The following is a 26,007-nucleotide window of genomic DNA, read 5'->3' on the forward strand; positions in this document are numbered from 1 at the left end:
CCTGTCTGTTCATTGTGCACTTTGAGTAGTACAGAGTTGAGTAAGGAGAAATCACTGAATATACTGTAGCAACTTTCGATAAAGTCTGAACTTATTTGCCACGATGTTCATTACCTTTATGCTTGGCAAGCCCTATCGGATGATGATGACGTAGCACTTTAGGACTGAAGTGGCATCCGCCCTACTGATTACGGTATCAAGAAGCGTGTATCATCTTAGATATGGGGCAGTTTCCAGATTGGAAACCCGAGGTATACATACTAGAGTTATGGGAAGCGGGCGCACGTGACTGCGCGTCTGGTGGCGCAGTCCGCCGTAGAATTTCAAGATGCGACAACTCGCCGCTACCAACCTTGCATCTATCTATCTCGATTCACCCTCTGGTCACAGTAGAAGGCATGGCGACAAGCGGTCCCGGACTTCCTCCTGGTCCTCCGCCAGACCCTATCGAACGCCCTCCTTCTCCGCCACCTCCACCTCCAGAGGACTCGGCCGCTCCGCCGCCGCCACCAGATGCTACGGCACCTCCTCCTCCTCCCGACGATGCGCCGCCTGCACCTCCAGTTGAGACTAAAAAGAAGAAGTCGGGATGGGGAGCACCTAAGCGCCCCGCTGCGACCCCGTTGAGTGTGGAGGAACTCATTCGGAAGAAGAAGGAAGCAGATGCGGCAGCTTCCAAGGTACGTTTATCTCCTAGGGCAGCAGTCATACGAGGATTTTAGTGGCGACTTACTAACTTTTATTTTCGTGACAGCCAAAGTTTCTTTCCAAGGCTCAACGAGAGAAGCTTGCGTTGGAGAAACGGGCCAAGGAAGTGGAAGCTGAGAGACAAGCGAAAGCTCTCCCCAATGGCACCGATCACAATGGATTCTCGTCGGAAGCACTTTCAAGGAGGCCCGAAGAGCCCAAAAAAGAATACCGAGATGCAAATGGAAGAGTTCCTACCGGACCGCGTTCGATGCGCGGAGATGCCCCGACAGGCCCTGCTTCGATGCGCAAAACCAACGGACAAAACAACCGAGATAGGGACATGGAACCGCCACCGCCGCCGAAATCGAAGGGGTCAAAGGCCGACAAGCGTCTTGCGGAGGAAGATGAATCTGAAGCGCAAGCAGCCCTGGTGAAGCAACGATACATGGGAGCCGACCAGACCTCGACCTTCTCCGCGAAAAAGAAGCGCAAGCGCACAACGGACCGCAAATTCAACTTTGAATGGAATACTGAAGAAGACACCAGTTTCGACTACAACCCACTATATCAACACAGGCACGAAGCGAACTTCTTTGGACGAGGTCGACTGGCTGGGTTCGGAGAAGACGTTGCAGATAATGTGGCGCGCAAGTATGCGCAAGCGCTGGAGACTCGTGATTCCGAATCAGGTAGCCTGCGCGCCAAAGAAATCTTGGAGATGGAGCGGCGCCGCCGCGAGGAGAGTTCCCGTAGCCAGCTGGACAAGCACTGGAGCGAGAAGTCGTTGGCCAATATGCGCGAGCGAGACTGGCGTATCTTCAAAGAAGACTTCAACATCAGTACCAAGGGCGGCAGTGTACCCAACCCCATGCGCTCATGGGACGAGAGTGATCTGCCGAAGCGGCTGCTGGAGCTTATTGACCGTGTTGGATACAAGGAACCGAGTGCTATTCAGCGCGCTGCCATCCCAATTGCCCTGCAAAACCGCGATCTTATTGGTGTTGCTGTGACTGGTTCCGGTAAAACCGCGGCATTCCTGCTCCCCCTTCTGGTATACATCTCCGAATTGCCCCGGCTCGACGAATTTGAGTGGCGCAAGAACGACGGTCCATATGCTCTTGTCCTCGCGCCTACACGTGAATTAGCCCAGCAGATCGAGATCGAGGCTAGGAAGTTCACAGCACCCCTTGGATTCAACGTCGTCAGTATTGTCGGTGGTCACTCTCTCGAGGAGCAAGCATACAGCCTGCGCGATGGTGCAGAAATCATCATCGCCACCCCCGGTCGTCTCGTCGACTGTATCGAGCGCCGCATGCTGGTCCTCAGCCAGTGTTGCTACGTGATCATGGATGAAGCAGATCGCATGATCGACATGGGTTTCGAAGAGCCTGTGAACAAAATCCTCGACGCACTACCGGTCACCAACGAAAAGCCCGATACCGAAGAAGCCGAGAACCCCCGCGCAATGAGCCAGCACCTCGGTGGCCGCGACAGATACCGCCAAACGATGATGTACACAGCAACAATGCCCACGGCTGTCGAGCGCATTGCTCGCAAGTACCTCCGACGCCCGGCAATCATCACAATTGGTAGCGCCGGTGAAGCCGTCGACACTGTCGAGCAGCGCGTCGAGATGATCCCCGGCGAAGACAAGCGCAAGAAGCGCCTGGCCGAAATTCTCAACTCGGGCGAGTTCAGGCCTCCGATTATCGTTTTCGTTAATATCAAGCGAAACTGTGATGCGATTGCGCGCGATATCAAGCATATGGGCTTTTCATCCGTTACTTTGCACGGTTCCAAAACGCAGGAACAGCGTGAGGCCGCCCTCGCTTCTGTGCGTAACGGGTCCACTGATGTGCTGGTTGCAACTGACCTGGCTGGACGTGGTATCGATGTTCCCGACGTCTCACTCGTCGTCAACTTTAACATGGCTACCTCCATCGAGAGCTACACTCACCGTATCGGTCGTACTGGTCGTGCCGGAAAGAGCGGTGTTGCTATTACCTTCTTGGGCAGCGAGGATTCCGATGTCATGTATGTTTCCCCGTCTTCTCGTTTATGTACTGCTTTGCTAACTAAAATTCCAGGTATGATCTCAAGCAAATGCTTATCAAGTCGCCCATCTCGCGCGTGCCGGAGGAACTACGCAAGCACGAAGCAGCGCAATCCAAGCCCACTCGCGGACAGGGTAAGAAGATCGAGGACAGCTCTGGGTTTGGTGGAAAGGGTGGCTGGGCATGATGACTTTTTCGAATGTACTATCTTCAATCTATACCATTTTACGCAATCGTCAATGGAGCGGGTTTGGCCACTGGAGCGTTCATGCGACTTAAAAATAGCAAGAATGCTCTGATCTCTGTAGATCTTTGAACTTAGTCCGGTATCAGATGGAAACGTATCCATTTAAACATCTAGCTCTACTTTTTTTTCGCCGCTTGGCTAGATCTATGCTAGAAATAAGAGAGTAGAGGGTAGTTGGGAAGAACATCCAATGGTGCGAAGGCACGACCTGTGTGCCTGAATGCTTTAGAAAACTCCCGAAACAATACCGCCTTCCATCAACATCAACTCCCAGTCGCGCCGTAAACAAGCTTTTTACAGCTTGCTCTGGAGATACTGGTTCTTGCTCAGCCAGGTCTCGACATCCTCGCGGTCACGCTGGAGCCAGTTGACCTTGGCGCGGATGGCGTCGAGGCTCTGCTCGACGGCGCGGTCGTATCCCTAGAGAGAAAATACGTTAGCGATGATGAGATTGTGAGAAAATAATGTAAGTCGTACCTTTGTATCCTTAGAGTCGAAGAAGTTCTTGACATCCTTGAGCTGGGCCTCAGTGCAGAAGCTGGCGGTAGTCAGCTGCACAACGGTACCCAGCATGCCGAGAGAGGGAGGAAGACGCTTGTAGATCTCATCCCAGTTCTCCTTAAGCCAGGTCCAGCGGGTCTCGATACCTGCTGTGTGGTTGCGAAGACCGCCGAGGGGCTGGTAGATGTCCTGGTTCTTGACCTCGTCACCCACGGCCAGGTCAAGAGTACGTTGGATGAGCTTCGGGTCCTCAGCGGTACCGAGACAGCGCAGAGCAGTGGTCTTCTCGTCGGATGTTGGTGCGTTGCGGAAGCGGTCGAGCACAACGTCGTACTCCTTGGCGCCGCCGTGCTTCAGCACGATGGTGAAGACGCTGCCGCGGATGTTGGGGTGGATAGCAGAGACGTCGCCAGCGGCGAAGCGGGCGAACATGTCCTGGGCAGCCTTGATGACGACGGGGTCCTCGGCCATGCCGGCGGAGCCGAACATGAGGGCCTTGAACTGCTGCAGGATGTGATCATCCTTCTCGGAGAAGTCCCAACCAAGCTCGTGAGCCTTGGAGCTCACCAGCGAGCGCTGGAAGGCCTTGAGAGCAGCCTTGCTCTGGTCGTTCTCGAAGATCCAGGCGGCTCGGAGGGTGCCGATACGGGTGAGGATCTCATTCCACACCACGAACTCGGACTCGGTGTCCAGGCCCTGGAGCAGGGACAGCAGACCAGAAGTTTTCTGGTAGCCGGAGGCTGCAAGGGCACCGGAGTCGGCAATCATACCAGCACGGTCTTCGACAGACAGGAGACCATCACGAGCAGCCTTGCCGAGCTTGCTAAGGCGCTCAGGGGAGTAGGAGGTACGGTAGATGGCAGAGTGATCAGCATTGAGCTTGTAGAAGTCCAGGTCAGGGACCTTGAACTCCTTCTCACGCTCCGAGAGCATGGTGTCCTCATCAACTCCATCCTTGGTACGTAGGCCCAGCATGCAGGGGTAGAGAACCTTGTCCTCCTCAGGCTTCACGTCACCGGTACGCAGGAAACGGTTCTGCTTTACGTTGATGGAAGAGGAAGCCGGGTTTTCGGTCACACTGATGACAGGGAAACCGACGTTCTTGGTCCAAACATCCATGACCGACTGGACGGGCTTGCCACTAGCATCAGCCAGCGCGGCCCACAGGTCGCCAGTCTCGGTGTTGCCGTAGGCGTGCTTCTTAATGTAGTTGCGAACACCCTGGAGGAAGACATCCTCACCCAGATACTTGGAGATCATGCGGAGGACGGAAGAGCCCTTGGAGTAAGAGATAGCATCAAAGATCTGGTTAATCTCATCGGCACGCTTAACAGGAACTTCGATAGGGTGACTGCTGCGGAGCGAGTCGAGCGAAAGGGCACTCTGCAAGCTATCGATAACATAGGTCTGCCAGACCTTCCACTCGGGGTAGAAGACGTTGCAAGAATACCACGACATCCAGGTCGCGAAACCCTCGTTGAGCCAAAGGCCATCCCAGAAGTCCATAGTGACTAGGTTGCCGAACCACTGGTGGGCCAACTCGTGCTGCACAGTCTCTGCGATGCGCTCCTTGCGCGAAGCACCGCTATTCTTCTCATCTAGCAGAACATCGACAATGCGGTAGGTGATCAGACCCCAGTTCTCCATAGCTCCTGCGCTGAAGTCAGGCACTGCCACCATGTCCATCTTCGGCAGGGGGAAGTCGTTGTCAAATGCCTTTTCGTAGAAGGCCAGGGTCTTGGCAGCAAGCTCTAAGGAGAAGCGGCCGTGTTCAATATCCTGATCAGGCGTAGCATACACACGAACAGGCACACGGAAGTTCTTGGTCTCGATGTAGTTGAGGTGACCAACAATGAACGCAACGAGGTAGGTGGACATCTGGGGCGAGGTGCTGAACTTGACAGCCTTCTTCGCACCACCCTGAACATCGGTCTCCGATTCAACGTCCATGTTGCTCAGGCAGGTCATGCTCTTATCGGCAACCAGGGTCACAGTGAACTTGGCCTTGAGGGCGGGCTCGTCAAAGCAAGGGAACGCGCGACGGCAATCCGTAGGCTCCATCTGGGTCGAGGCAATATACTTGGTCTCGCCATTGACCTTGTACGATGACCGATAGAATCCAGCCATATTGTCGTTCAGAATACCGGTGAAGGTGAGCTTCAGCTGGGCATCGGAGCCAGCAGAGATGGCCTGGTTGAACTTAATGGTTGCGACCTGGTTATCCTTGTTGATCGAGATCTCGGGCTTGGATTCCACCACTGCACCCTTGGACGAAACAACTGCGCTGTGAATGTCGATTTCATTGGAGTTGAGGGAGATGAAGTCGGTGTCTTCGTTGACCTGGAGGCTGTACGCATGTGTGAGAAGTGGGCCAAGTAACCGTAGGTTTGTTCCATGGGGTAGCGTACTCAATGACAACGGTTCCATCGTAGGTGAACTTCTCAAAATTGGGCTCCAGTGTCAAGTCGTAATGGACCGGCTTGACATTGGTAGGCAGGACCTCACGACCTTGGACATTGGTCGAGCCGGAGGCCTCGCCGCGTCGAGAACCACACATTCTGCGGTAGGAGCAATATCTCTTCGAGGTCTGAGAGAGGGTATAACGAGAACGAGGGTGAATAGTAGATCTCGCCGGAGCTGAACGAGGGGCGGAAAGAAAGAGGGGGAGGGGGGATCTGACGGCGGATAGAAGCGGTGGCTTTGCTTGAAGCAACGCGCGCGTGGAGAAGCGGCGCATTGGTAATCACGGAACCCCGACGGGGAGAATAAAAGACAATGAAACAGAATAGTGGTCCAAAACGCCGAGTTATATTACAAATGATGTACAATCGGCCGAACAATCCAAGAGCGCCCCGACACAGGAGAACAATCGCAGAAGAAGAATCGAGGGCAAAAAATGGGGCCGGAGCCCCGGCGGTCAGTGCGGAGCTAACTTAGGTTTTCTTCCAATTTTACTTTTCTTCTTTTTCACTTCACGCAAGTCTAACCAGCGCATGTCCCGATTCTTCCACGACAGGCGACTGTGGAGTAGTTTACTGCTCCTCCTTGCAAGACTATGCACCAGCAAGTTTGAGGGGTCCATGACAACTTTGTCCGTGGATGGGCTTCCATAAAGCGTTGGGACATTTCCTTGTGAAAAGGAGACAATGGGAGATCGTCTTTCAGGAAATCTTCCTATTCCTTGGTATTTGAAGGAACTTCAGAAGAGAGTATGACAATAAAAAAATTCTTTGATCAATCTAATTAGCAAGCTATCGTAACTATTGACTCGACTTTGGAAACCATTCCACGCCATGCAAATCAGCAACAGCTCTTCGGAGCTCAAAAGGGCTATGTAAATACAAGAGGGAAAAAATCAGCCGGGCCAATGCCCAGGCTTCTCATAGGAACCCAACGTACAGTTCTATGATCTCGCTTCCGTAGAATGTGGCACTCGCGTCAACACACTGCGCGACCATCCGTCCTTGTCCACAACTGACTCCTTGACCAGAACATACCCACCCATGCGTGGCAGCACCACCGCCCAAAAGAGATAGTATATGGCACCGAGACCAAAAACACCCAGTGCGACCACGCAATGAAGATAGTAAGGCAGCACCTTGTAGACGCTCTGGTCGGCGGAAGGTGGTATATACGGCGCAATCACCAGATAAACATTCGACAAGAAGAAGAAAATAACGACCGGCAGCGTTGCGCGAATTCCAGGAGCCCAGTCCGGAAACTTCTCGTCCTTGGAGACGTAGATGTATATGAGGCCACCGGACACAAAGACGTTGATGATTGAGAGAGGGTATGAGATGAGACTGAAGGCTGTTAGGCTCGTGCTCCAAGAATTGACTAAGAAGTCCCGGGTAAAACATACTTGAGTAGGAAGTTATAAGCGTCACCAGGGGGTGGAGCGAGCATAATGATGGCCGATACGAGGTAGTGTTCGAACAGGCCTGCAGCCGGCGAGTGGAAAGGCCAGTTACTAGCCCAAAGTCTGGAGAAGGGCAGGACACCTTCTCGGCCCAGTTCCTGAACAACTAGCATAGAGTGTCAACAGCGTGTGGCGAGTATCAAACGAGGAGCTGACTTACTTCGACCTTGAGAAAACAGAACAGACAAAACATTTCCAAACGCCGAGAGAGCCACGAAGACCGACATGACCCTCTCGGCCTCTTTGCCGAACATGTTTCCGAAGAAATTGGCGGCTACGACAGTTCCAGACTCCAGCATCTGCGCTTTTGGCACGGCGGCGAAATAGGCAATGTTGACCAGCATGTACAGAATGCCAACCGAGCCGATAGCCACTGGAGCAGCAATCTTCAACGTACGAACTGGATTCTTCGTCTCGCTCAGAACCTAATCACTCATTAAGGATACTTTCGTAAAGGCCACAGCTTCCCAAACTCACATAGTTAGCATTGGAGTACCCGATAAACGACCAAATCACGTTGTACAGTGCCATGACAATGTTGTATCCACTGCCCTTGGTACCTTCAAAGGCATTGGTGAAATTGTGTGGCGTCTCGATCTTGGTATGACCAGCCAAGGCGACCCAACCAGTGACAATAATGAATAAGATGACGATCAATTTGACAATCCCCAAGAAATTAGAAAGACGAAGACCCCATTTCAGTGCAGTTGCATGAATGATGAACGCGGTGGTAAGACAGGCAAGTCCAATACCTCGCTGGTTCCATCGACCAGGCTCAATCTCGGCGGCGTTGAGAATGTACTCGCCAAAGACGACGCTGTTGCTGGCAGCCCAGCCTAGCAAGAAGGCATAGGCAGCAAACATGGCTGTGGCTAGGAATTTGGGCTTTTTGTAGACGTATTCGAGATAGTTTTTCTCGCCTCCGTTTCTAGTGAGCTCCGTTAGTCTTTTTGTTTCGTAAACACGGGTGTGAACATACTTAGGAATGGCAGTGCCCCATTCCAGGTAAACTGCTGTACCAGCCATTGCGATGGCAGTGCCCACTACCCACATGAATAGAGATAGTCCAACACTTCCGGACAACTGCAAGATTGTACTCGGAGTCGCGAAAATGCCTGTTCCAACCACGCGGTTGAAGATCAACATGGATGCGCTGATCACCCCGATCTGGCGGCGATTATCCGGTGAAGCTTCAAACACATTTCCCTCGTCTAGGAGCAGCGAGTCAGCGTCGAAATTCAGTCCCGTATAAGATGCTCAGAGAGACTAACATAGTCCAGTTATCCCATCAGCTGGCTTCGGTTCATTCTGAAGAACAGTTTTGGTGTCCAGCACAGGAGTCTTTTCCGTGCCGTCTTCAAGAGAAGATTCCGAATCAGTCATTTCTGAACCTAACACCTCCCCGGTGCGACGAAGAGTCTCCAAGAGGTCACTTTTTTTCACAAAATTTCAAAAGTAGGCCTCTTTATGACAGTGCCTGTCATACGGTTAGCAACGGCATCTGTGATGGTGTGCTGAGGCTAAATGTGATGCAATAGAAGGTCTGGGCAAAATACTACCTCGGGATATGAATAGTAGAACCAAAAATTGCCAATTCAGCCCCCCGGGTCCAACGGTATTGATTTCGTCAAAAGCGGCTATAGGCACGAGGAACGCCTCTTGATGATAATAAAAATAGGTTCGAGAATATAGTGTGCACGCCAAGCTCCGTCGGGCCAAGTATCAGTAGTTCAGCCGATCGGCCACGCGACTCGGTCAATGAGGTTGACAAGCGATATTGATAGCAAATTTGAGTAAGTACAAAACAAAGAGAGAAGAGACGGAAAGCAAAGAATCGTGGCCTAGTAATTCTGAACCCTACAGAAAGGAGAAGCGGGTAGCTTCGTAGACATGGTCCGGGAAGCCGAGAAGGGCCAAGGCCGAACCTTCTTGGAAAAAGTACAGGTACCGTTCCACGGATCTAGGTAGCTTTTATTTTCCGTACTCGAGATACTCAATTTAGGGATAGTTCTTCGAAGTAGAAGTCATCGCGCCTTTTTCGTAATTCTATTTTCCATCCCATCATACTAAGAGCTGGAGGGGAGCTCAGCTCAGGTTAGACTTGGGAAGGCTCAGCCCGCGCCCAGACTCGGCCAAGCAGATCCAAATGAAACCTTGACACATGGAAATTCAGCACGTCATTTCTTGGTATCCTTGGCAGTGGCCTTTTGGGTTCGAATGGATCAGTGTGTGACTGGGGGTCTTACAGAATGGATCGAAATCAACTTCACCACTTTCCTCTTACACAATTTTCTCGAACCCTGTCCCGAAACACGATCCAATTCTAGTCCCCACACCCTGTGGTTGTTTGTACTTGAAGTCATACTGAAGAAAACCATATAGAGATATATTCTGAAGGGAGATAAATGAGCGCCTCCGTAGCGTCGTGCAACTGGGGGGGGGGCGAAGAGTAAGTGCGTTATTGACAGCATGAAAACCTAGATGTACTGTGTACAACAACGCTGATGCGCGGCCAGCAAAAGGTAGTCCGAGGAAGAAGCACACCACACTAAAAACTGTCACCAAACTCTTAGCATATTTAGTAATGATACTATGAATGCAAATAAGTCAAATGTGAATTTATTTGTGTCTTCCTTGAGTGCGTAAATGTAGCCTAGCCGTAGAAGGCTAAGCAACATACTACTCCGTACTAAGTGGATACATAACTAAGTTACCGTCGCATTTGACTCATCATGGCTCACGTCTGATCACCACATCGTCATTGGCTAATATGCTCTTCTAGAGACTTTCATATCTATAAAATACAGCATCACGCCGTGTAAATCAATATTCACATTATAGCATGCTTGCATCTAACATAACCTCAATTACTTCTACCTTTACCTCCACTTCCACAATGGAACATCTTCTCCCGTCCGGGATGCACGCCATCCCCTCTGAGCTTCTCGATCTACGCTCCGACGCCAACATAGATTTTGACCTACTGCATCCCCAGCCAGTAAATGGCGTCAAAAATATATGGTTCTTCTGGCACTCGGGCTACGCCAGCATGCACCCGTACACACAGCGCACGGTGCGCGCATGGCACCGCCGATTCACAAAACAAGGGTGGACTGTGCGGATCATAGACCGACTACCGGGGTCAAAAAGCAATATCGCCGAGTTCTTGGATGTTACCGATCCAGAGCTTTTCCCACGCGCCTTTACCGATGAGACCCTCACCGGCCCTTACGCGCTACAGCACACTTCAGACCTTGTTCGCTGGCCGCTGCTCCTGCGATATGGAGGCGTCTATGCGGACGTGGGTATGATGCAAATTGGCGACCTGGATACTCTATGGAACGAGACAATTGCAAACCCCGACTCCCCCTATGAAGTTCTATCTTATACCCCTAGTGGTCAAGATCATCATTACAGTCTATGCAATTATTTTCTCGCTGCACTGCCGAATAACGCGCTCTTCGAGCGCTGCCACCGTCTACTTCTCACTGTTTGGGGAGCAGATGGTGGTAAGACGAGCACTGACGGTATGCATGCAAGCCCGCTGCTTCGAGGCGTTCCTCTGATGGGCGGCGAGTTCACTATCACCGAGGATGATGGAACTTTCATCGGCCCTGCCGAGGTCAGCCGTCTGTTAACCGACTATATCATCCAAGGTCAGGTGGCTACTGCAGTGATGGGACTGGTTGATACCGAAGACAATTGGGACGGTCCGGCCTATTGCGTAGCACATTTCTATGCGATCGAGTTCATGGAAGGGTCGCAGCTCATTAACGAATTAACTGCCTGGAACGGACAAGACGCATTCGATTTACTGTCACTACCTATGCCGAAGCAGGGTGAAGAAGAGTTTGATAATCAAAAAAAGGCTCATGAGATCGTTGAGGCCTGTCTGTCGCGCAGCTTTGGGTTCAAGCTGGGCCACGGCCTCATCCTACGCGTCCAAAAGGTCACTCTCGGCTCGCTGTGGCGGAGTAACCCGGGGTCCGATGTTGAGCCTGGCACATATGCGGCTTGGCTTCGACATGGGATTGCCTACTGGAATCAAAATGATGTGCCCGGTCGAGTGGCGCTCTCGTTAATCCCGCCTACCAAGGTTGGGAGATTACTTGCGTAATGAAAATAGAGTTCCATTCAGAATAGAAAGCCATATACTATTCGTGACACAGTCCGTTGCCATCACCATGTTGGACTTTAGGAATGATAGTTTGATCTCATAAAGATACAAACAATGCTTCCCAACTATAAAAAGTAAAATACTGTATAGATGAAGTCCGACGGATCGTTCGACAACACTGCCTTCTGGAGGGCTAGATCTTTCACGTCCAAACCCTGGAGGTTCGACATACACTTGGTATGGATTGAGTTAATGAAGGCGATATATCAAGAAGCAGTAAAACATTCATTGAGATCATCTAATAGACATTTGCACTGCGTCCAATATGCATTAAAGCCTGCCGCGGAGTCACAAATCTTCACTCCGCAGCCGGGTCAAATAACCAAAAAGAAACTCCTGGAACCGTGAGCATGAACCAGTCAAGAAGAAGAAAGAAAACATGCCAATCTGTATACCCAGTCCATGTCAAAAACGCCAGAAAAAATCAAGAAAAAATCAACAAAACGAGCTCCGCGCTTCCCAGTGCAGGATATATAGCGTACTAAAATTTAGACAAAAAGCACATCATGGACAATATGAAGCCTCCCCGTTTCTATAGGGAAGTGAACGCGAGAGAAAATAAGACCTGAGAATAACTTATGGACCCGTGGACTGGAGGACACCGTGGAGATGACCAAAGGCCAAAGGTGCTGGCAAAAGATCGGAAGGGGAGTGAGGTCAAACAGAAGAGGTCGAGATGGAGAGCAAAAAGTCGAGATTTCAATCGAGAGTAGTTCTTGATCAAGAGTGCAATTAAGACGCCAATTTGGTGGGAGTTTTGAATAGATTCATCGAGGCGGGGTTGCACCAGTGGCATGGGAAATAGGGGCCGGGTTAGATGATGGCAGTCTGCCGGCGCCGGTAGCGAGAGTCGGGGCCGAGGTTCGCTTTTCAAGGACGCTAAGCTTCCTGGTAAGGGCCGTCAATCGGCCGCGCATGCTGGAAATTACTGTAACATGTAAGCGTTTCTTCAGCGGAGTTGAATTGGAAAGGAGGCACTCACGTTTAATGACTACTTGGCGGTCCTCGCCATCACCGAGAGATAATTTGTCGGTGACATGAGAGGCGCTCTGGTCGCTCTTGGTGGAAGAGCGAAGCACGTCTTCTTCCAGAACCGCCTCCAGCATGCGAATAGCAGTCATGTACGCCATGTGGCAGCCCTGCAGGTCCTCGCCGGTCAACTCATTGATAGCGGCGGCACGGCTCATCTCAAGCGCACGATCGTACATCAGCCTCTCGGCTGTGACACCGGGGCTCACGACCACATCCTGAGAATTGTATGATGCAAAGGTGGAGCCGACGGAGTGATTGTCCGGGTGAGCAGGGTGGTCAAGCGGAAGACGCATCTGTCCTTCAACAAGCTTGAGACGTACAAACTCGGCCTTCTCCAAGACCTCGTTGAAACGGCTCCGAACCCACTGAACTACCTTGTTGATCTGAGAACCGGCCAGTTTGGTGGAGCTCTCACTTCTTGGTGATTCACCGTATGCATCTTCCCTGTTCTTCCGCGCCCACCACGATCCTGCGATATCCATTGATTTGGCTAGCAGAGACAGGGCCTTCACGTAGAGGACCAGCGCTTCTTCGGAAAGGGTCACGATAGCGTCGACTGTCAGGTCATCATCGCCGGGATCGCTGGAGGCAATGGGGGCGTCATTCGGTGCCGAGGGTGCGAGCGGAATAAGCTGCTTGTATTTGACCTCGGCGAAGCCAAAGACAACGTCGCTGCGAGTAGCGCACTCTTCAAGGGACTGGACCGTCCTGGAGTCCTCATCGGTAGTGGCATTCTTCCCACCAGCTAGAAGCATCATGTTTTCCTGGGGAGCGGGATAGATAGGGAAAGGGTTGTAGGCCAAGGGCGGAGACCTTCCTCCTTTCGTACCAGCCAAAGGAGGCGAAAAGCCCATACTGAAAAGCCGGCCGCTGGCCATATTCAGGGCTTTTGAGATCGCAGATGTCGCAGATGTCGGGCTCTGTCCGTAGCGTCGCTCGTACGAGTGCTGGCGCTGATTACCCGAGTCGGCTCGAGCCCTTCCAGAAGCGATTTGCATGGCTTTGGAAGTGTTCGTATGCGGAGAGGTGGATGACAAGGTCGGCAATCCTTGAGTAGTTGCACGGCGAGTAACAGAGCCAGTCTGTCCTCGGGGAAACCCACCTTGGATATGTGGACTGTGTGCCAACTCGTCCGCAAATGCGTTGACTTCCACCGCACGCTTCTCCACCACCACATAGTCCCTCTCAAATGCGACCTCTTGGGCAGCGCGTTCGCGCTCCTCTCGGATACGATCGAGCTCTCCGGTTCGTGGTGATCCAGTAGGAGTGTGTCGGCTCTTTTGCCGCTCCATTGCAGTTGCAGAGGTTTGGCGACCGGTAAGCTCTTGACGAGCTGGAGCGGTGGCCTGAGTGATTGCACTGGGCCGAGTTGGCGGAATGCCTCCTCGCGTTTGCTCCTTGGAGACACCTGAAGACGGTCTGTCTCCACTTCCCAGCCGGCGCATCGGCGCAGAATTCGGTGGAGTTTCGGACTTCTGCCGCGGGACATAGGGTCGGTGGCTTGGCGGATATGTAGTAGGTTCTCCCTGATCAGTAGAGTACGGTGAATCTCTACCGGCCTTCGCATCGAGTTGAGCTGGTTGAGTTGGTCGATTCTCTGCCCGGTAGGATCCTGAGCTACGGGTAAGTTCCACAGACGAACGTCGCGAGGCTCGAGGTGTATCGTCGGCTACCAAGCCCGGAATTATGTCGGTGATGACATTGTTGGTGAAGAACTCAGGGAAGTTCAATCGCTCGACGGGGTTCCGTTTGAGGAGCCTACAAATCAGCTTCTTGATATCCTCTGAAGCTGGGTTGTCTTCTGGGAATCGAATTCGATCTTCGCCTTTCTCGATCTTCCGAAGAAGTTCGACGTGATTCGTGGCTCGGAACGGAGGCCGTCCCACCACCATCTCGTAGAGCACGGTGCCAACCGACCACAGGTCAGCTTTAGCATCGTACTTCTCGTATCGGAGAATCTCAGGTGCCATGTAAAGTGGAGAGCCACACAGGGTCTCCGCTAGCGAGGTAGCCGGTAAGGACCGAGCAAATCCGAAGTCCGCGATTTTGAGCATTGGCAAGGACTCCAGCCCAGTTGTAGGTTCATAGGAATTGTCGCTTCCCTTGAACGGAATGACGTTGGCTACCCCGCTCCGATAAGAAGAAGGTGACGGACAAAGCAGGAGATTCTGAGGTTTGATATCTCGGTGGATGAGATTTCGATCTCGCAAAAATTGCAGGGCACTTGCAAGTTGCTTTAGAAAGTGACGAGTTACCACCTCATTCAGGGCTCCGCCGGGGGGATTCGGGTATTTCGCAATCATGTCTCTGGTGTACCGATGGGTTGCCAGGGTATCTCGCCGCTTGATGAAGAGCGACAGGTCACCCAGAGCACAGTACTCCATGACCAGATGGATGTGGGATGTTGATTCATGGCAGTCGATAAGTGCGACAATATGCGGATGGTGGAGACCCTTGAGGATGTCGATTTCGGAGGAAAGGTTATCCTTGAGTTTCTTGTTGAGCTTCGACAGGTTCACCGACTTGATGGCAACGTAGGTGCGAGATTTCTGTAAGGAAATAAACGATCAGCGTTTGAACTGGGGATGAACGCGTCACGAAGCGTGTATGACTCACCGTATGAACACCCTGGTATACCGTCGCGAAGCTTCCGCGGCCGATTTCATCGAGTCTCGTGTATCGACCGATGGACATCTCGGGCCGGGAGGTCTCGCGTGACCTCCGAGTATGCTGAGCCGCCATGGCTGTCACAAAGCGAGTACGTCACTGTCCTGATGTCCCGCAGAGAAACTCTGGAGGATATCAGTCACCGACTACACGCAACCACAACTACCGCAGCAGTAGTGAAGACGAACGGCGCTGCAAGAGGCCCATCAGGGGAGCCGGGAAGTGGTGGATTGTGTAGCTGCCGGGTAGAAGGGAAGGAGAACCGGCGAAATAGCGAATATGGAATGTCTGACGGCCTGCCGCAGAGCCAGACCGGTGAACTCGACTTGATCAGGAAGAGATTCGAGGACGAAGAAGCAGACCAGCAACTAAAGAAGTAAACTGGAGCTCCAGGGAAGAAATGCCCAAAAGGTGGGAAAGCGGTGAAGTGGTGAAGTATAGCGGAGAATGGGAGAAGGGTCAAGTATAGGGTAGATATGGTAGCGATGGTGGACCAAGGTCGGGGGAGGCAAAGACCTAATGGGGGATGGTGATGATGTGATGCTGAAAGGGCGGGAAGGTTGAAACCAAGGACTGCGTCCCAAAGTGACGGGGGGTGTGACCTGGGCCAACGATAACGAGTGACTGGCGGCGATGATCTGGTAAGGCGGTCAGAAGGGCGGCGTGGGTCCGGGGGGCTGAGGGGGTGATGTACTTACGAAGGAGGATGGTGGGATATAACCGGGGAAGTTGGGGAAATTGGGGAGAAATTCAGGAGGATGGGGTCGAGGGTTTAAATTGGGAAGGAAGAAAGGAAAAGACCCAAAAAAGGGGGAAGAGACAACTGCAGGTGTCCATGAAGGTTGGTGACTCGAGTGACTTGGGGGTTTACTGTTATCGATTAGATAGGGAATGTCGTGACCTATCAGCTGATTCATTCTTCTTTATATATAGCACAGTCTCAGGGGCGGTAGAAGGTATAGTGGCTGTAGAGTCAACGAATGCACGGCAGATAGCCCTGTAGTTCATTATCTCATTCTCCTTCACCTTCTTTCACGCAGGTTGCTTCCTCCACTCATCTACTGAAAGTACCGTTATCTGGGCCGAGATCAGCAGCCAAGTGGTGCCCCCCCCCCGATAACCACAAACCTTATCTAACAACCTTGGAGAAACCCCTGCAATGAACGAGTGTATCATTCCCGCCAGGTACAGAATAGAACGATTTCTATATGATACAGATTACAGGAAAGCCAATCTAAACTTGCTATACAACCCCATAATCAAACACCCAGACCCCGCACCAGCAGCCAAAGCACCACTGGCACCACAACGTTATCATTACAGCCAGTGAGGATCGCCTCGGTGGCACTAGTTCCTCCTGCCGCCAACACGGCTTTGCAGCCCGTCCACACCCAGAAGCGAAATGTGAAGGCCGTTGGCCCGACTGATTCGGCGCCAGTCACCGACCATCCTCCCACCACAAGCCACGCTCGAACGGCGAGCAAACCGCAGGTCACCGCCGCTGCAAAGGCCACGCTGCCCTCCAGCGACTTACCTCCGCCCCAGAACCATTTCAGCCGGCCGTACCGACGGCCCACCAACGACGCCGCTGCGTCGCCCATCCCCACGCAAATAACGCCGCTTACCATGCTGACGTCGCGGGTGGGCACGTCCCAGCCTACCCAGGGACCGTCGCCGGTCCGAGGGAGATCGGAGAGGGAGAGCCAGAGTGGGATGGAACATCCGATCAGGAGGAATATGTGCGAGATGATGACGGGGCCACGGTGATCGCGGCCATCAACGTAAGGGGCCAGGAAATTGGTCAGCGGTCGGGAAATCGGAGGCAGCTGAGAGGCTCGGAAAAGGTCGAGCAAGAGGAATATGGAGAGGACCAAAGCCAGTGCCAAAGCGCAGAATGTCGGGTCCACGAAAATCGTAGGTAGAAACATCAGCACCATCGTGCCGTGGAACACCTTACGCCGGGTGTCGACCTCGGCAACCGAACTGAGCTGAAACACTACGGCCAGTCCGGTCGCCAGTACCAGGACGCAGTAAACAATGACCAACAGGCGGCCGTTGGCTGGTCCGAAACTGGTCTGGCGCAGGTGTTCTACCCGGCCGAGCCAACAGGAGACGTCCTCGCCGTCTGTGTCCGGGCGCGGTGGGAGTTGAATCCAATATTCGAGATTCAGCATGAGCACCCAGAAACGGAACCCCGATAAATTTCCCAGCAGATATCCCAAAGCCCATCCAAAGGGATCCTGTCCTTGAAGGGCGCGCTCACTCACGTACTTTCGGATGGGACCAAGGATGATTGCCAGCGACGCGAGGTAGACATACGCCGCATACAGCCATTTGCGGACCTGCGCTTGGGCTGCGGTGAGCGATAAGAAAGAAGCAAGACCGGGCCCCATCAACTTCTTACGCCGGCCACCCGGTGTAGTGCGGACCCGTTCTTCCTGAACTGCCTCGTCAAACGTGGATATCGTATGCCGCCGCCGTCGCGTAAAGTACTTCTCAAAGACTTCTTCTGTAGGGGCATTATCGATGGCAGACGCGGGGGCCACGGGTGGTGCAGGGTTTCGAATTTCCCGCATCGTTCTGGTCTTGCGTGGTTTCGGAACCCCATCGTCGCTGTCTGAAGTGGGCTCATCAGGCCTGCTCAGTATTTGACAAAGACGGTGGTCCATCATGTTGATGAACTTCCGCGGTGACAGCGAGCCATTAAGGGAGCGGCGGAACTTCCAGCTTGGGATCCGAGCGAGAGCCACCTCCCAACGTAGTATGTTTCGACAAGACACAAAGAGACACATTCCTCCCAGCCATAATAAGGCCTTGAGAATTTCGGCCTGGGGGGAGGTAGCAAACAAATACAAATTGATCAGAGCTGTCGTCAGGAGCTGTAGCTCCGCAGGGAGAATGCTGGTCGTCAACAAAAAGTCTAGGGTGGGTATCAACGCTTGATGCAAAGGAAAAAGAAGGATCAACAATTCTGCATCGTGCCCACGAAGCGTCAGCGGTTTGGGAATTGTAGAGTCGAAGGAGAGGTATTCGGAGACGATGATAGGCACAACGCTAACTATCCAGTGCGGAATAGAGCACCCATGGATCCAGTTTTGTAGAGGGATGACTGGTGCCGGTAGAGAGGAGAGACTGAGGATGATGTTTGGCATGACCAGTGCTGGTTGGTGTTGTGAGAGCGAAAGCGCGACAAATACCGGGACAAAAATTGGGTATAGGAGCGGAGCCGGGTCGAAGCTTTCCGGTATTGAGAAAATTGAATGGCTGGAGGAGCATATGCGCCATCTCCGGCTCCTCGAGATTCGAAGTAGGAGGGGGTGGGAGGCGTAGAGGCCTAGCAGCAAGAGGCCATGAGCGGCGAGCTCTGCAAATAAGTTAATATGTCGTACGCGCTAGACATCCAGTGACCATTGATGCTCCTACCTTTTTTCCAAGCCCATGCAAGCGAACGCGCATCTCTCTGCAGCAAGACCACAACGCCGACGGAGAGCAACAGAGCAGTCTCGAGCAACCGCCGCAAGATTTCGACCCGTGTCCTGCATTTTATCCGTGTTCTTTCAGCAGCCTTTCCACCTGCCTCCTCTCCTGAGCTTCGCCTTGAGCCTCTGATCGATAATCGTACGAGTGACGGCCATGGTTGTAGAGAAGGCAACCACGAATCGGAGTCACCGGCACCGTTCCCACCCGCGCGCAATCCCTTGTGAGGGCGCACAGGTGGCGCCGGAAGGCCTCTTAGAATCCCAGTACTTTCATCATCTGCTTCTGTGCCACTGTCGCTCGGTGTGCGCGATGCTTTCGAGTAGGATAGCGGTTGCAGCCGGTCGCCTTGCTCGGATGGTGTACGCGATAAGAGGCGTCTGCTTCGGTGGTAAGGATGGGGGGAGCGTGTGAACTGCCGCAAGTCTTCAGCAAGCACTTCGGAGCTTGTAGCTGTACCCAAAGTGCTGCTGCAAGCGGTGGGTTCCTTTTCTTCGGGGCCCCGCGAATTCATTGCGCCATTCCTAGGACAGTAGGTGCGTCATGCCGCGTGTGCGAGGGAAATTGGAGTGAACGAGCGTAATCGAGGACGCTGAAGAAATTAAAAAGGAATTTTTGAACTCGGCGCACCAACGAAGTGAACGGACAATTGTTGAAGTGATGTTGTTATCTTGGCTCAACGCGGAAAGGTTCGTGCTTATCACATGCTCGCCCCATATGACGTCCCGCGTATGTGTCTCCCCACGATCTCAACGTGTCTTTTCCGAAATCCGCAAAAGATGCAGAAAGACATTCAACATGCTCATCCTTGTTCTCTTTACCACAAGGACCCTCAATATGAGCTCTTGGCCCAGCTCTATGTGCGTAACATAGCGATAGCACGGAAGAAAGGGGCTATGTTTTCATTTCTTTCCAGGCCCTAGATCAGAAAGTCTATCATGTCCTCGTTTTTGGCAGAATCATCGTAGTCAATCCTAGCGACCGGCAACATTGTCTTAAGCAGCTAACGGTCTAATAACTTGTAGAATCCATAAGCCACATACAATTTAACACTTGGAATGCCTTCCTCCCGGTGCTATCTTGTGGCAGGTCATGATATGATTACGGGTATAAAATGGATTTCTTGATTCATCATTCATCACATGCGCAAATCTTGACAGAATTCACATGTTTATGCAAGCTCCTGCAAGGCAATGCCAGCTGTCAAGCGTCGACCCTCCCGGCCCCAAACAGATCTGCAAGGAATGACTTGGCCATTCCAGAGGCCTTCGGGAACAGGTTGCGTGGTATACAGCACCGCCTGCGCCAGACCCTTGTTTTGGCAATGGGTATCCATGATTTCACGGAGACTCTGCTCCAAATATTCCTGAGACGTAGTGACTTCAAGACCGATGTAGCGATATTTATCGTCCACAGTAGTAGAAACACAATCCGTCTTGCTCTCGACCGCAGCTGTTTCACATTGACTTCCCAGACCCTGCCATTCGATATCACTGCCACGAGGCAACCCATCGACCTCAACCGCCAAAAACGGCGAAATAGTAGGAGCACCCTCGTCAAGGACGGAGAATTTCGGCAACGTCGAAGAAACACTCTCGGGTGTGAGCTCCTCGCCCCTCCGGCCATACTTGATATCCCACGCATCAAGCTGCGGCCACTCATCATCCGACTCGGAACTCTCAACCCGCGTATGCATCTTCTTCCAAAGATGCCATGCAATCTTCGCCTGTGTCTTGATACTCTTGTCTTCCCCTGTCAAGAAAGCCACGCCACCGAGCCACCAATCAACCTGCATAGCATCACCAATTCTCCAAAGATGCTGCAGAGACAGTACAGCGCGCAGATAGAAGTCCTCAACCCAAGATTTGCCAGCCGTGGCAACCTCCATAGAAGCCGGTTCGAGCGGGATCTGACCCGCAATGTAGACCACCCTGCTTCCCTGTAGCGGAATGGACATGGCTTGTGAATATGGCCCGATATTGGCTGGTGCCCAGTATGATCGTGACTGAACATGTAGGCCTTGGCGACTACTTCGTGCGCCCATGTCTACCACGAAGGAGACCATTACTTTCACGTTGGAGGGGAGTGCGTCGCCGCATGCTACCGTGACTCGAGCGGGCGGGTTGGGTTTCTTGAAGAGGGAGACGTAGACGTTGTTCATCAAGGCGAAGTCGTCCATCGAACGAAGGAGGACGGTTGCGAAGACGATGTCCTCGGTGGACCGAGGCGTGGATTCCGAGATGGTCTGGAGCGCTGCTTCGGCTTTCGTGATGATGCCGTTCATCTGTTCGTCAGCACCCGGTCCAGCCTCGGGCGCGACGAGATTCGAGATTGTCCATGTCGAGTTGGAATGACGATGATGGGGTTCGCAAATAGACCAAGCAAGCGAGGCCGTCAGCCTCCGCGTCTCAGATCCAGACGGAGAAAGCTCAGGCATTTCCTCCAAAGCAGCAGCGAACGGAGTATCCAACAAAGCAGGCCTCCTCACATCCTGTGGTGTAATCTCATCCCTCTCCTTAGGTACACACTTGGCCCCCTTCAACTTCATAAACGCAACACCACCCTCCCCGGTGCCGACCTCGCGCTCCTCGATCTCAATCCGCTGCTTCCAAAGGAACCCCGGCCCATCAATCGCCAACGTCTCATATTCACCACCCTCACCAAGCACCGCACCACGAATATCTTCCGGCGCCGCAAACCTCCCCATAGCCTTAACAATCTTCCTCCGCACTGCGCGCCCAGTATTCTCAGATCCAGAGACACTCTCCCACAGGAACCCATCATCCAATCCCCCCGACGCAACTTTGATAATTCTGGCATCGCACCCGCACCCCGCCATATCCTCCAACAATCCCGCTTCCTTAATCGCCAAAGGATCAGCTTCCCGTTCACCAGGCGCAGGAAGCGACGGATACATCCACAACCAGGCAAGAGGGACGAGACCTAACCGCCCGGCGACATTCTCAATCCGAGTCCGCTGGTACGTGGATAGAATGGCACCCGCCGACACAGCATTCGCTTCAGGATGAGCTGCCATAACCCTCCGAAGGAGCGGGACCAGGTTCTCCGTCTCGTCCTCGGAAGTACCTTCGGCAGACTGGTCGGCTGCATCGTGGCGGTAGATACGCGCCGTGTCGACGGCGCCACCGGTGATAGGCGCGCGGTATAAAGGTATATCGAGTGCTTCTTGGTACAACGGAATTACGCTGTGGCCGATTGTTTGGTACATGAAGCTGTCGATGTCTTCGTCATCTTCGGTGTCGGTGCGGAGTTCGGGGTGGAGGTTTGCGAGGGCGACCACACGGTGGCCGTTTCGGATGCAGTGGAGGATGGAGTAGAGGGAGTCTTTGCCGCCTGATATTAGGGCGATCACGTTTAGGCCGGGCATGGTTGTTCAATTGAGGGGACTTCTCACGGTGCTGTGGTGGGTTGAGGGTGGTTTTTTGTGGTCCCACATGCTTATCGATAGTGATAGGCGATAAGCGGGTTGTTTACTCCATAAACGCGTCAAAGGCGATGTTTACCCAAAAGCTTCAAATCTCATTCGAGATTCCAAACACGCTATAGCTACAGGCTTGAAAGGTACAGTACACTTGAAGTTCATTGTGATTATGCGTAATTTGATGCTTGATCCACGCGGGATCCATATATGACCTGAGACCAACACAGAAAGGGGCAGGCAAGAAATGCAATACAAGAAGGGGGTATGTGTGCAAGGAAAAAGGAGTGGTCAAATTAATTTATACACGAATGTGACCAGCACAAAGAAGCGGATGGGGGGAGGTGAGGGCAAATAATGGAAAACAAAAACCAAAAAATATTACATGAAATAAGAGCAACACAAGCTGAACGAAACGAAGAAAAGAGTCGAAGGGAATCAAAAAATGTCACATCGAAACGAACCCAAAGGGGGAAGTTGGATCAAAACTGCCCACATTGTGCTGGACCGGCGAGAAAACAAAAACAAAAGGAAAGGTAACAAAGGAAATCAACGTCCCAATCAACCCATATCAGGGCACAGAAGCAGAAGCCGTTTGCTCTTTTCTTTTCTTTTTCTCCATCATGGAATGTTCATGAAGGAATCCCGTTTCTCCCAGAAACCAGCCCGAGGCATTTCACAGCCTGTGTAGTTCCCCATTTTTGGGATTGATATGACCAAGACGGGACAAGTTGCCGTACACCGATGACCCAATATTCCGACACCAGTGTAAATGCCCGGACGCCAAACCCAATCAAGACCGCAACGGTCGAGCAACACCGCGACCGAGGAAATGTATGTTATTATATATGCAGTAGGAAGTTCTCCTGGTCTCATAGAAATCATCAACGCAAGAGTTCGTCTTTTAGACGTCACGCTTGCGCTTCTTTGCCGGCCGACGGTCGGCGGAGTCCTCAGAGCCGGACTGGGACTCGTACACGACGGCACCTAAAGCACCGGCGTCATGCTGCTCGTCAAAGGACACGTCGCTGGAGTCCAAGACACCCATGACGACGGAGCCACCGCCGTGGGTGCGGGAGTGCTGAGCCAGGTTGTCACTGCGAGAGAACTTCTTGCCGCACTCGTGGCACTCGAAGGGCTTGTCCTGAGTGTGCAGCGAGCGGTAGTGGCGCTTGAGGTGTTCCTGGCGACGGAACCGACGCGAGCACAGAGTGCACACGAAGGTCTTGGATGGGTCCTCGGTTAGAGACTGTTTGCGGCCCCGACGGTTAACCGACACGGGAGCCCGCTCGGAGTCGGTGCTGCAGTCGGAGTGGGCAGTCGCGTGAGAGTGTGGGACGGACAGGGACTTGCGATGGTGGTCCTCGTCGATATGGGCGGTCTTCCTAGACGACTTGCGGTTGCTGCGCTTCTTAATCTTGGTCTCCTCCTCGGAGAAATCCTCATCTGCCTCGACGTGGGGCTCAACGGACTCGGCCCACTCGAAGGAAGGCAGAGCATGGTGCATGAAGCCCTCATGCTCATCGGAGTCGTCGAGGCTGTGCTCGCTGAGGAAGCCCTCATCCTCGGCCACGAACTGCTCCACACGCTGACGCTTGCCACCCAGGTAGAGAGAGTTGCTGCCCGGGTGGAAGTCCACCAGGTGGCTCAGCTCATCATCGGAGTCGAGGTCTGAGAAGCTGTCGAAGGTCGGCAGGGAGCTCAGAGGGTCCTCGGCGGAAGAAGCCGTGTAGGAAGGCGAGGGGTTCTCGTTGACGGGCAGGGTTACGGACGCACTACCCACCACGGCGCGAGGCTGCTCCTCATCGCATGTGAGGGTGGGCAGAGGAGGGAGGTTCTGGGGAGCGGGCACATTCACCGAAGGCTCGACCGTGAGCTGACGAGGGTCACAGAAACTCTGACCGGTGGAATCGGTCAAGCCCTGGGATTGGGCAAGGATATCGGTCGGGACTGGAGAGGGGGAGGGGGAAAGCGAGGGGCAGGAGTGGGCGGAGAATAGATCGGACGCCTGGCTGGCGGTAAGAGACGGCGGGTGGATAAAGACTGGAAAAGCGGGTTAGTCTGCTGTCATAAATCCCTTGCATTGCACATCATCGAAGGGGGGCCGTGTTCTATTTTCGGGGCGCCCCTCCGTGGCTGCAGGTTGCATTGATTGCGCAAATGGCATGCATCACATTCAGACGTACCTGGTGTCATGGGGGGTGAGTCGGCGCGCCCCCATTCCGGGTTGGCCAGGATTTCTTGGTGGACGTCGGTCTCGCACCCTTCCTTGACACCCTCCACCTTCTCAAAGGAAAAGAAGGCGTCGTTGATGGGAGTGTGCAAAGTGCCATTGGCCGAGGGCGGGCTGCTGATGGTGCTGCCTGACGAGGACAACGGCGGAGTTGTAGGGAATCCGTACATGTCCGTCCCGATAAAGCGGGTATCCAGAGGCATCAAAGCGGGTGAGCCATGCTGCACAATGATAGCCGGCTTCATCTGCGAGGGCTGAGGCGAGGCAATGGGAGTCATGTTCATGGTGGCACCGCGGAAGGCATTGGTGGTGGCCATCTGGTGCATGTTCATCATGGACTGCGCCTGGTAGATGGGCTGCTCGCCATGGGCGTACTGCATCTGACCGTAGTAGGGAACTTCCGAGGGCTGGTTGGTGTAGTGGCCCTGCTGTTGTTGTGTGTCGGCATAGTATGCGAACGAAGGTTGGCTCTGCACCTGAGGCGCAACTGTGTAGGAGTCCATGGTCTTTTTTTTTGTCAACGTTAGCACATACTCGCGAGGAAGGAACAGGTATCAGTAGTACAACACCACACACCTTTTTGACACGATATTCAAATCGTCAATTGACCGAGGGAATTATTAGAGGATAAGGATAAGAGGAGCGCGTCAAGTAATGAAGGAATGTGTAGACGCGGCACGATTAGGGTTGTGAGGTATAGTAATGTGAGAGGTCAGGCCTCGTTGTGAGGTGTAAAGGAAGGACAGGAACCAGAAGGAACCGGATGGGAAGGAGTGAAATATCACAAAGTCGAAAACTACCCAAACCCAAAACAGTTCAAGTTCGGAAAGTGGAAATGGGAAATGAAATAAGAAGACAACGAGAAAAAGGAAAAAAATGAGAGACAGGGCCGATGGCAATCTGGGATAAGATGGGAAAGAGAGAGGGAGGGAGCGAGTGGATAAAAGAGTGATCTGCCAGTGCTATTTTCTACTTGCCGGGTCACTAGTCGGGTGTGGGCCAGGAACAGTATTATTTTATTTTCTTTTTTGGGCGAAAAGAAAGGAAATAAAAATAATAATTTAATGTGTCTCAATGCTGTGTAAGTAATGGTGGTATCAAGCCAGTCCGGGGCGGGATCAACCAGGGTGTTCAGTCCCGTCGGCCCCAATCAGTAGGAAGGTTTGGGGTGGGGACCGGACCCATTTGCCTGTGAGAATGAACCAAGTACCCAAGGGAACGGGCACTGGCCCGCCTGTACAGGATGTATCGGGTCAGGGAGCCCACATCGGTCAATGAGCCCAAAAAGCGAGGTGGAGCAGCACGAGATGCTGGTGTTACGCTGAAATGCGGAGAGAGGCTGTGCTCAGAGTGATTTCTTTCCGTCCTATCGTTCTCCCCGACCGTGACGGCGTCGGCGCCTACCTGCGCAGCTGGGTGACGGTACCGAAGCCCTCGCACCAATATCGTCTGGAAGACGGAATGTATCACATGGGCAGGTTCACTCCCCAAGTTCCAAAAATGGGGAAACCGCGTGTGGCCACGAGGTGCACGGCGATTGGAGGCAGGAGGGTGACAGCGGCAATCATTTG

At 53.0% G+C, this 26,007-nt stretch overlaps 8 protein-coding genes across 8 annotated transcripts; 2 read left to right on the forward strand and 6 right to left on the reverse strand.

Moving 5' to 3' along the window:
* Positions 1-398: 398 nt before the first annotated feature.
* prp28 (mRNA splicing protein PRP28) lies at positions 399-2,931 on the forward strand (the record flags this gene model as incomplete). The annotated part of the gene is made up of 3 exons (XM_058453726.1): positions 399-680; positions 755-2,724; positions 2,778-2,931. The coding sequence occupies 3 exons, from the start codon at positions 399-401 to the stop codon at positions 2,929-2,931; spliced, it is 2,406 nt and encodes an 801-aa protein (XP_058307917.1).
* A 296-nt stretch (positions 2,932-3,227) lies between these two features.
* Positions 3,228-6,229, reverse strand: N7498_006665 (M1 family metallopeptidase; the record flags this gene model as incomplete). Its single annotated transcript, XM_058453727.1, has 3 exons — positions 3,228-3,411; positions 3,469-5,839; positions 5,901-6,229. The coding sequence occupies 3 exons, from the start codon at positions 6,227-6,229 to the stop codon at positions 3,286-3,288; spliced, it is 2,826 nt and encodes a 941-aa protein (XP_058307918.1). The 3' UTR covers positions 3,228-3,285.
* Positions 6,230-6,895: 666 nt separating this feature from the next.
* Positions 6,896-8,794, reverse strand: N7498_006666 (high affinity methionine permease; the record flags this gene model as incomplete). The annotated part of the gene is made up of 6 exons (XM_058453728.1): positions 6,896-7,295; positions 7,355-7,517; positions 7,572-7,836; positions 7,889-8,339; positions 8,391-8,622; positions 8,683-8,794. 6 exons carry the CDS (start codon positions 8,792-8,794, stop codon positions 6,896-6,898), a joined length of 1,623 nt encoding a protein of 540 aa, XP_058307919.1.
* Positions 8,795-10,307: 1,513 nt separating this feature from the next.
* N7498_006667 (glycosyltransferase) lies at positions 10,308-11,528 on the forward strand (the record flags this gene model as incomplete). Its single annotated transcript, XM_058453729.1, has 1 exon — positions 10,308-11,528. One exon carries the CDS (start codon positions 10,308-10,310, stop codon positions 11,526-11,528), a length of 1,221 nt encoding a protein of 406 aa, XP_058307920.1.
* An 827-nt stretch (positions 11,529-12,355) lies between these two features.
* Positions 12,356-15,362, reverse strand: atg1 (serine/threonine protein kinase ATG1; the record flags this gene model as incomplete). Its single annotated transcript, XM_058453730.1, has 3 exons — positions 12,356-12,516; positions 12,571-15,169; positions 15,237-15,362. 3 exons carry the CDS (start codon positions 15,360-15,362, stop codon positions 12,356-12,358), a joined length of 2,886 nt encoding a protein of 961 aa, XP_058307921.1.
* Positions 15,363-16,546: 1,184 nt separating this feature from the next.
* Positions 16,547-19,278, reverse strand: N7498_006669 (putative phosphatidate cytidylyltransferase; the record flags this gene model as incomplete). The annotated part of the gene is made up of 2 exons (XM_058453731.1): positions 16,547-18,651; positions 18,711-19,278. The coding sequence occupies 2 exons, from the start codon at positions 19,276-19,278 to the stop codon at positions 16,547-16,549; spliced, it is 2,673 nt and encodes an 890-aa protein (XP_058307922.1).
* A 657-nt stretch (positions 19,279-19,935) lies between these two features.
* N7498_006670 (diphthine--ammonia ligase family protein) lies at positions 19,936-22,152 on the reverse strand (the record flags this gene model as incomplete). The annotated part of the gene is made up of 1 exon (XM_058453732.1): positions 19,936-22,152. The coding sequence occupies one exon, from the start codon at positions 22,150-22,152 to the stop codon at positions 19,936-19,938; it is 2,217 nt and encodes a 738-aa protein (XP_058307923.1).
* Positions 22,153-23,107: 955 nt separating this feature from the next.
* Positions 23,108-24,939, reverse strand: sebA (putative C2H2 transcription factor (Seb1); the record flags this gene model as incomplete). Its single annotated transcript, XM_058453733.1, has 2 exons — positions 23,108-24,246; positions 24,390-24,939. 2 exons carry the CDS (start codon positions 24,937-24,939, stop codon positions 23,108-23,110), a joined length of 1,689 nt encoding a protein of 562 aa, XP_058307924.1.
* Positions 24,940-26,007: the final 1,068 nt, after the last annotated feature.

This window comes from Penicillium cinerascens (genome assembly GCF_028974065.1).
Source record: "Penicillium cinerascens strain IBT 15544 chromosome Unknown contig_6_segment0_segment0, whole genome shotgun sequence".
NCBI classification, from domain to species: Eukaryota; Fungi; Ascomycota; class Eurotiomycetes; order Eurotiales; family Aspergillaceae; genus Penicillium; species Penicillium cinerascens.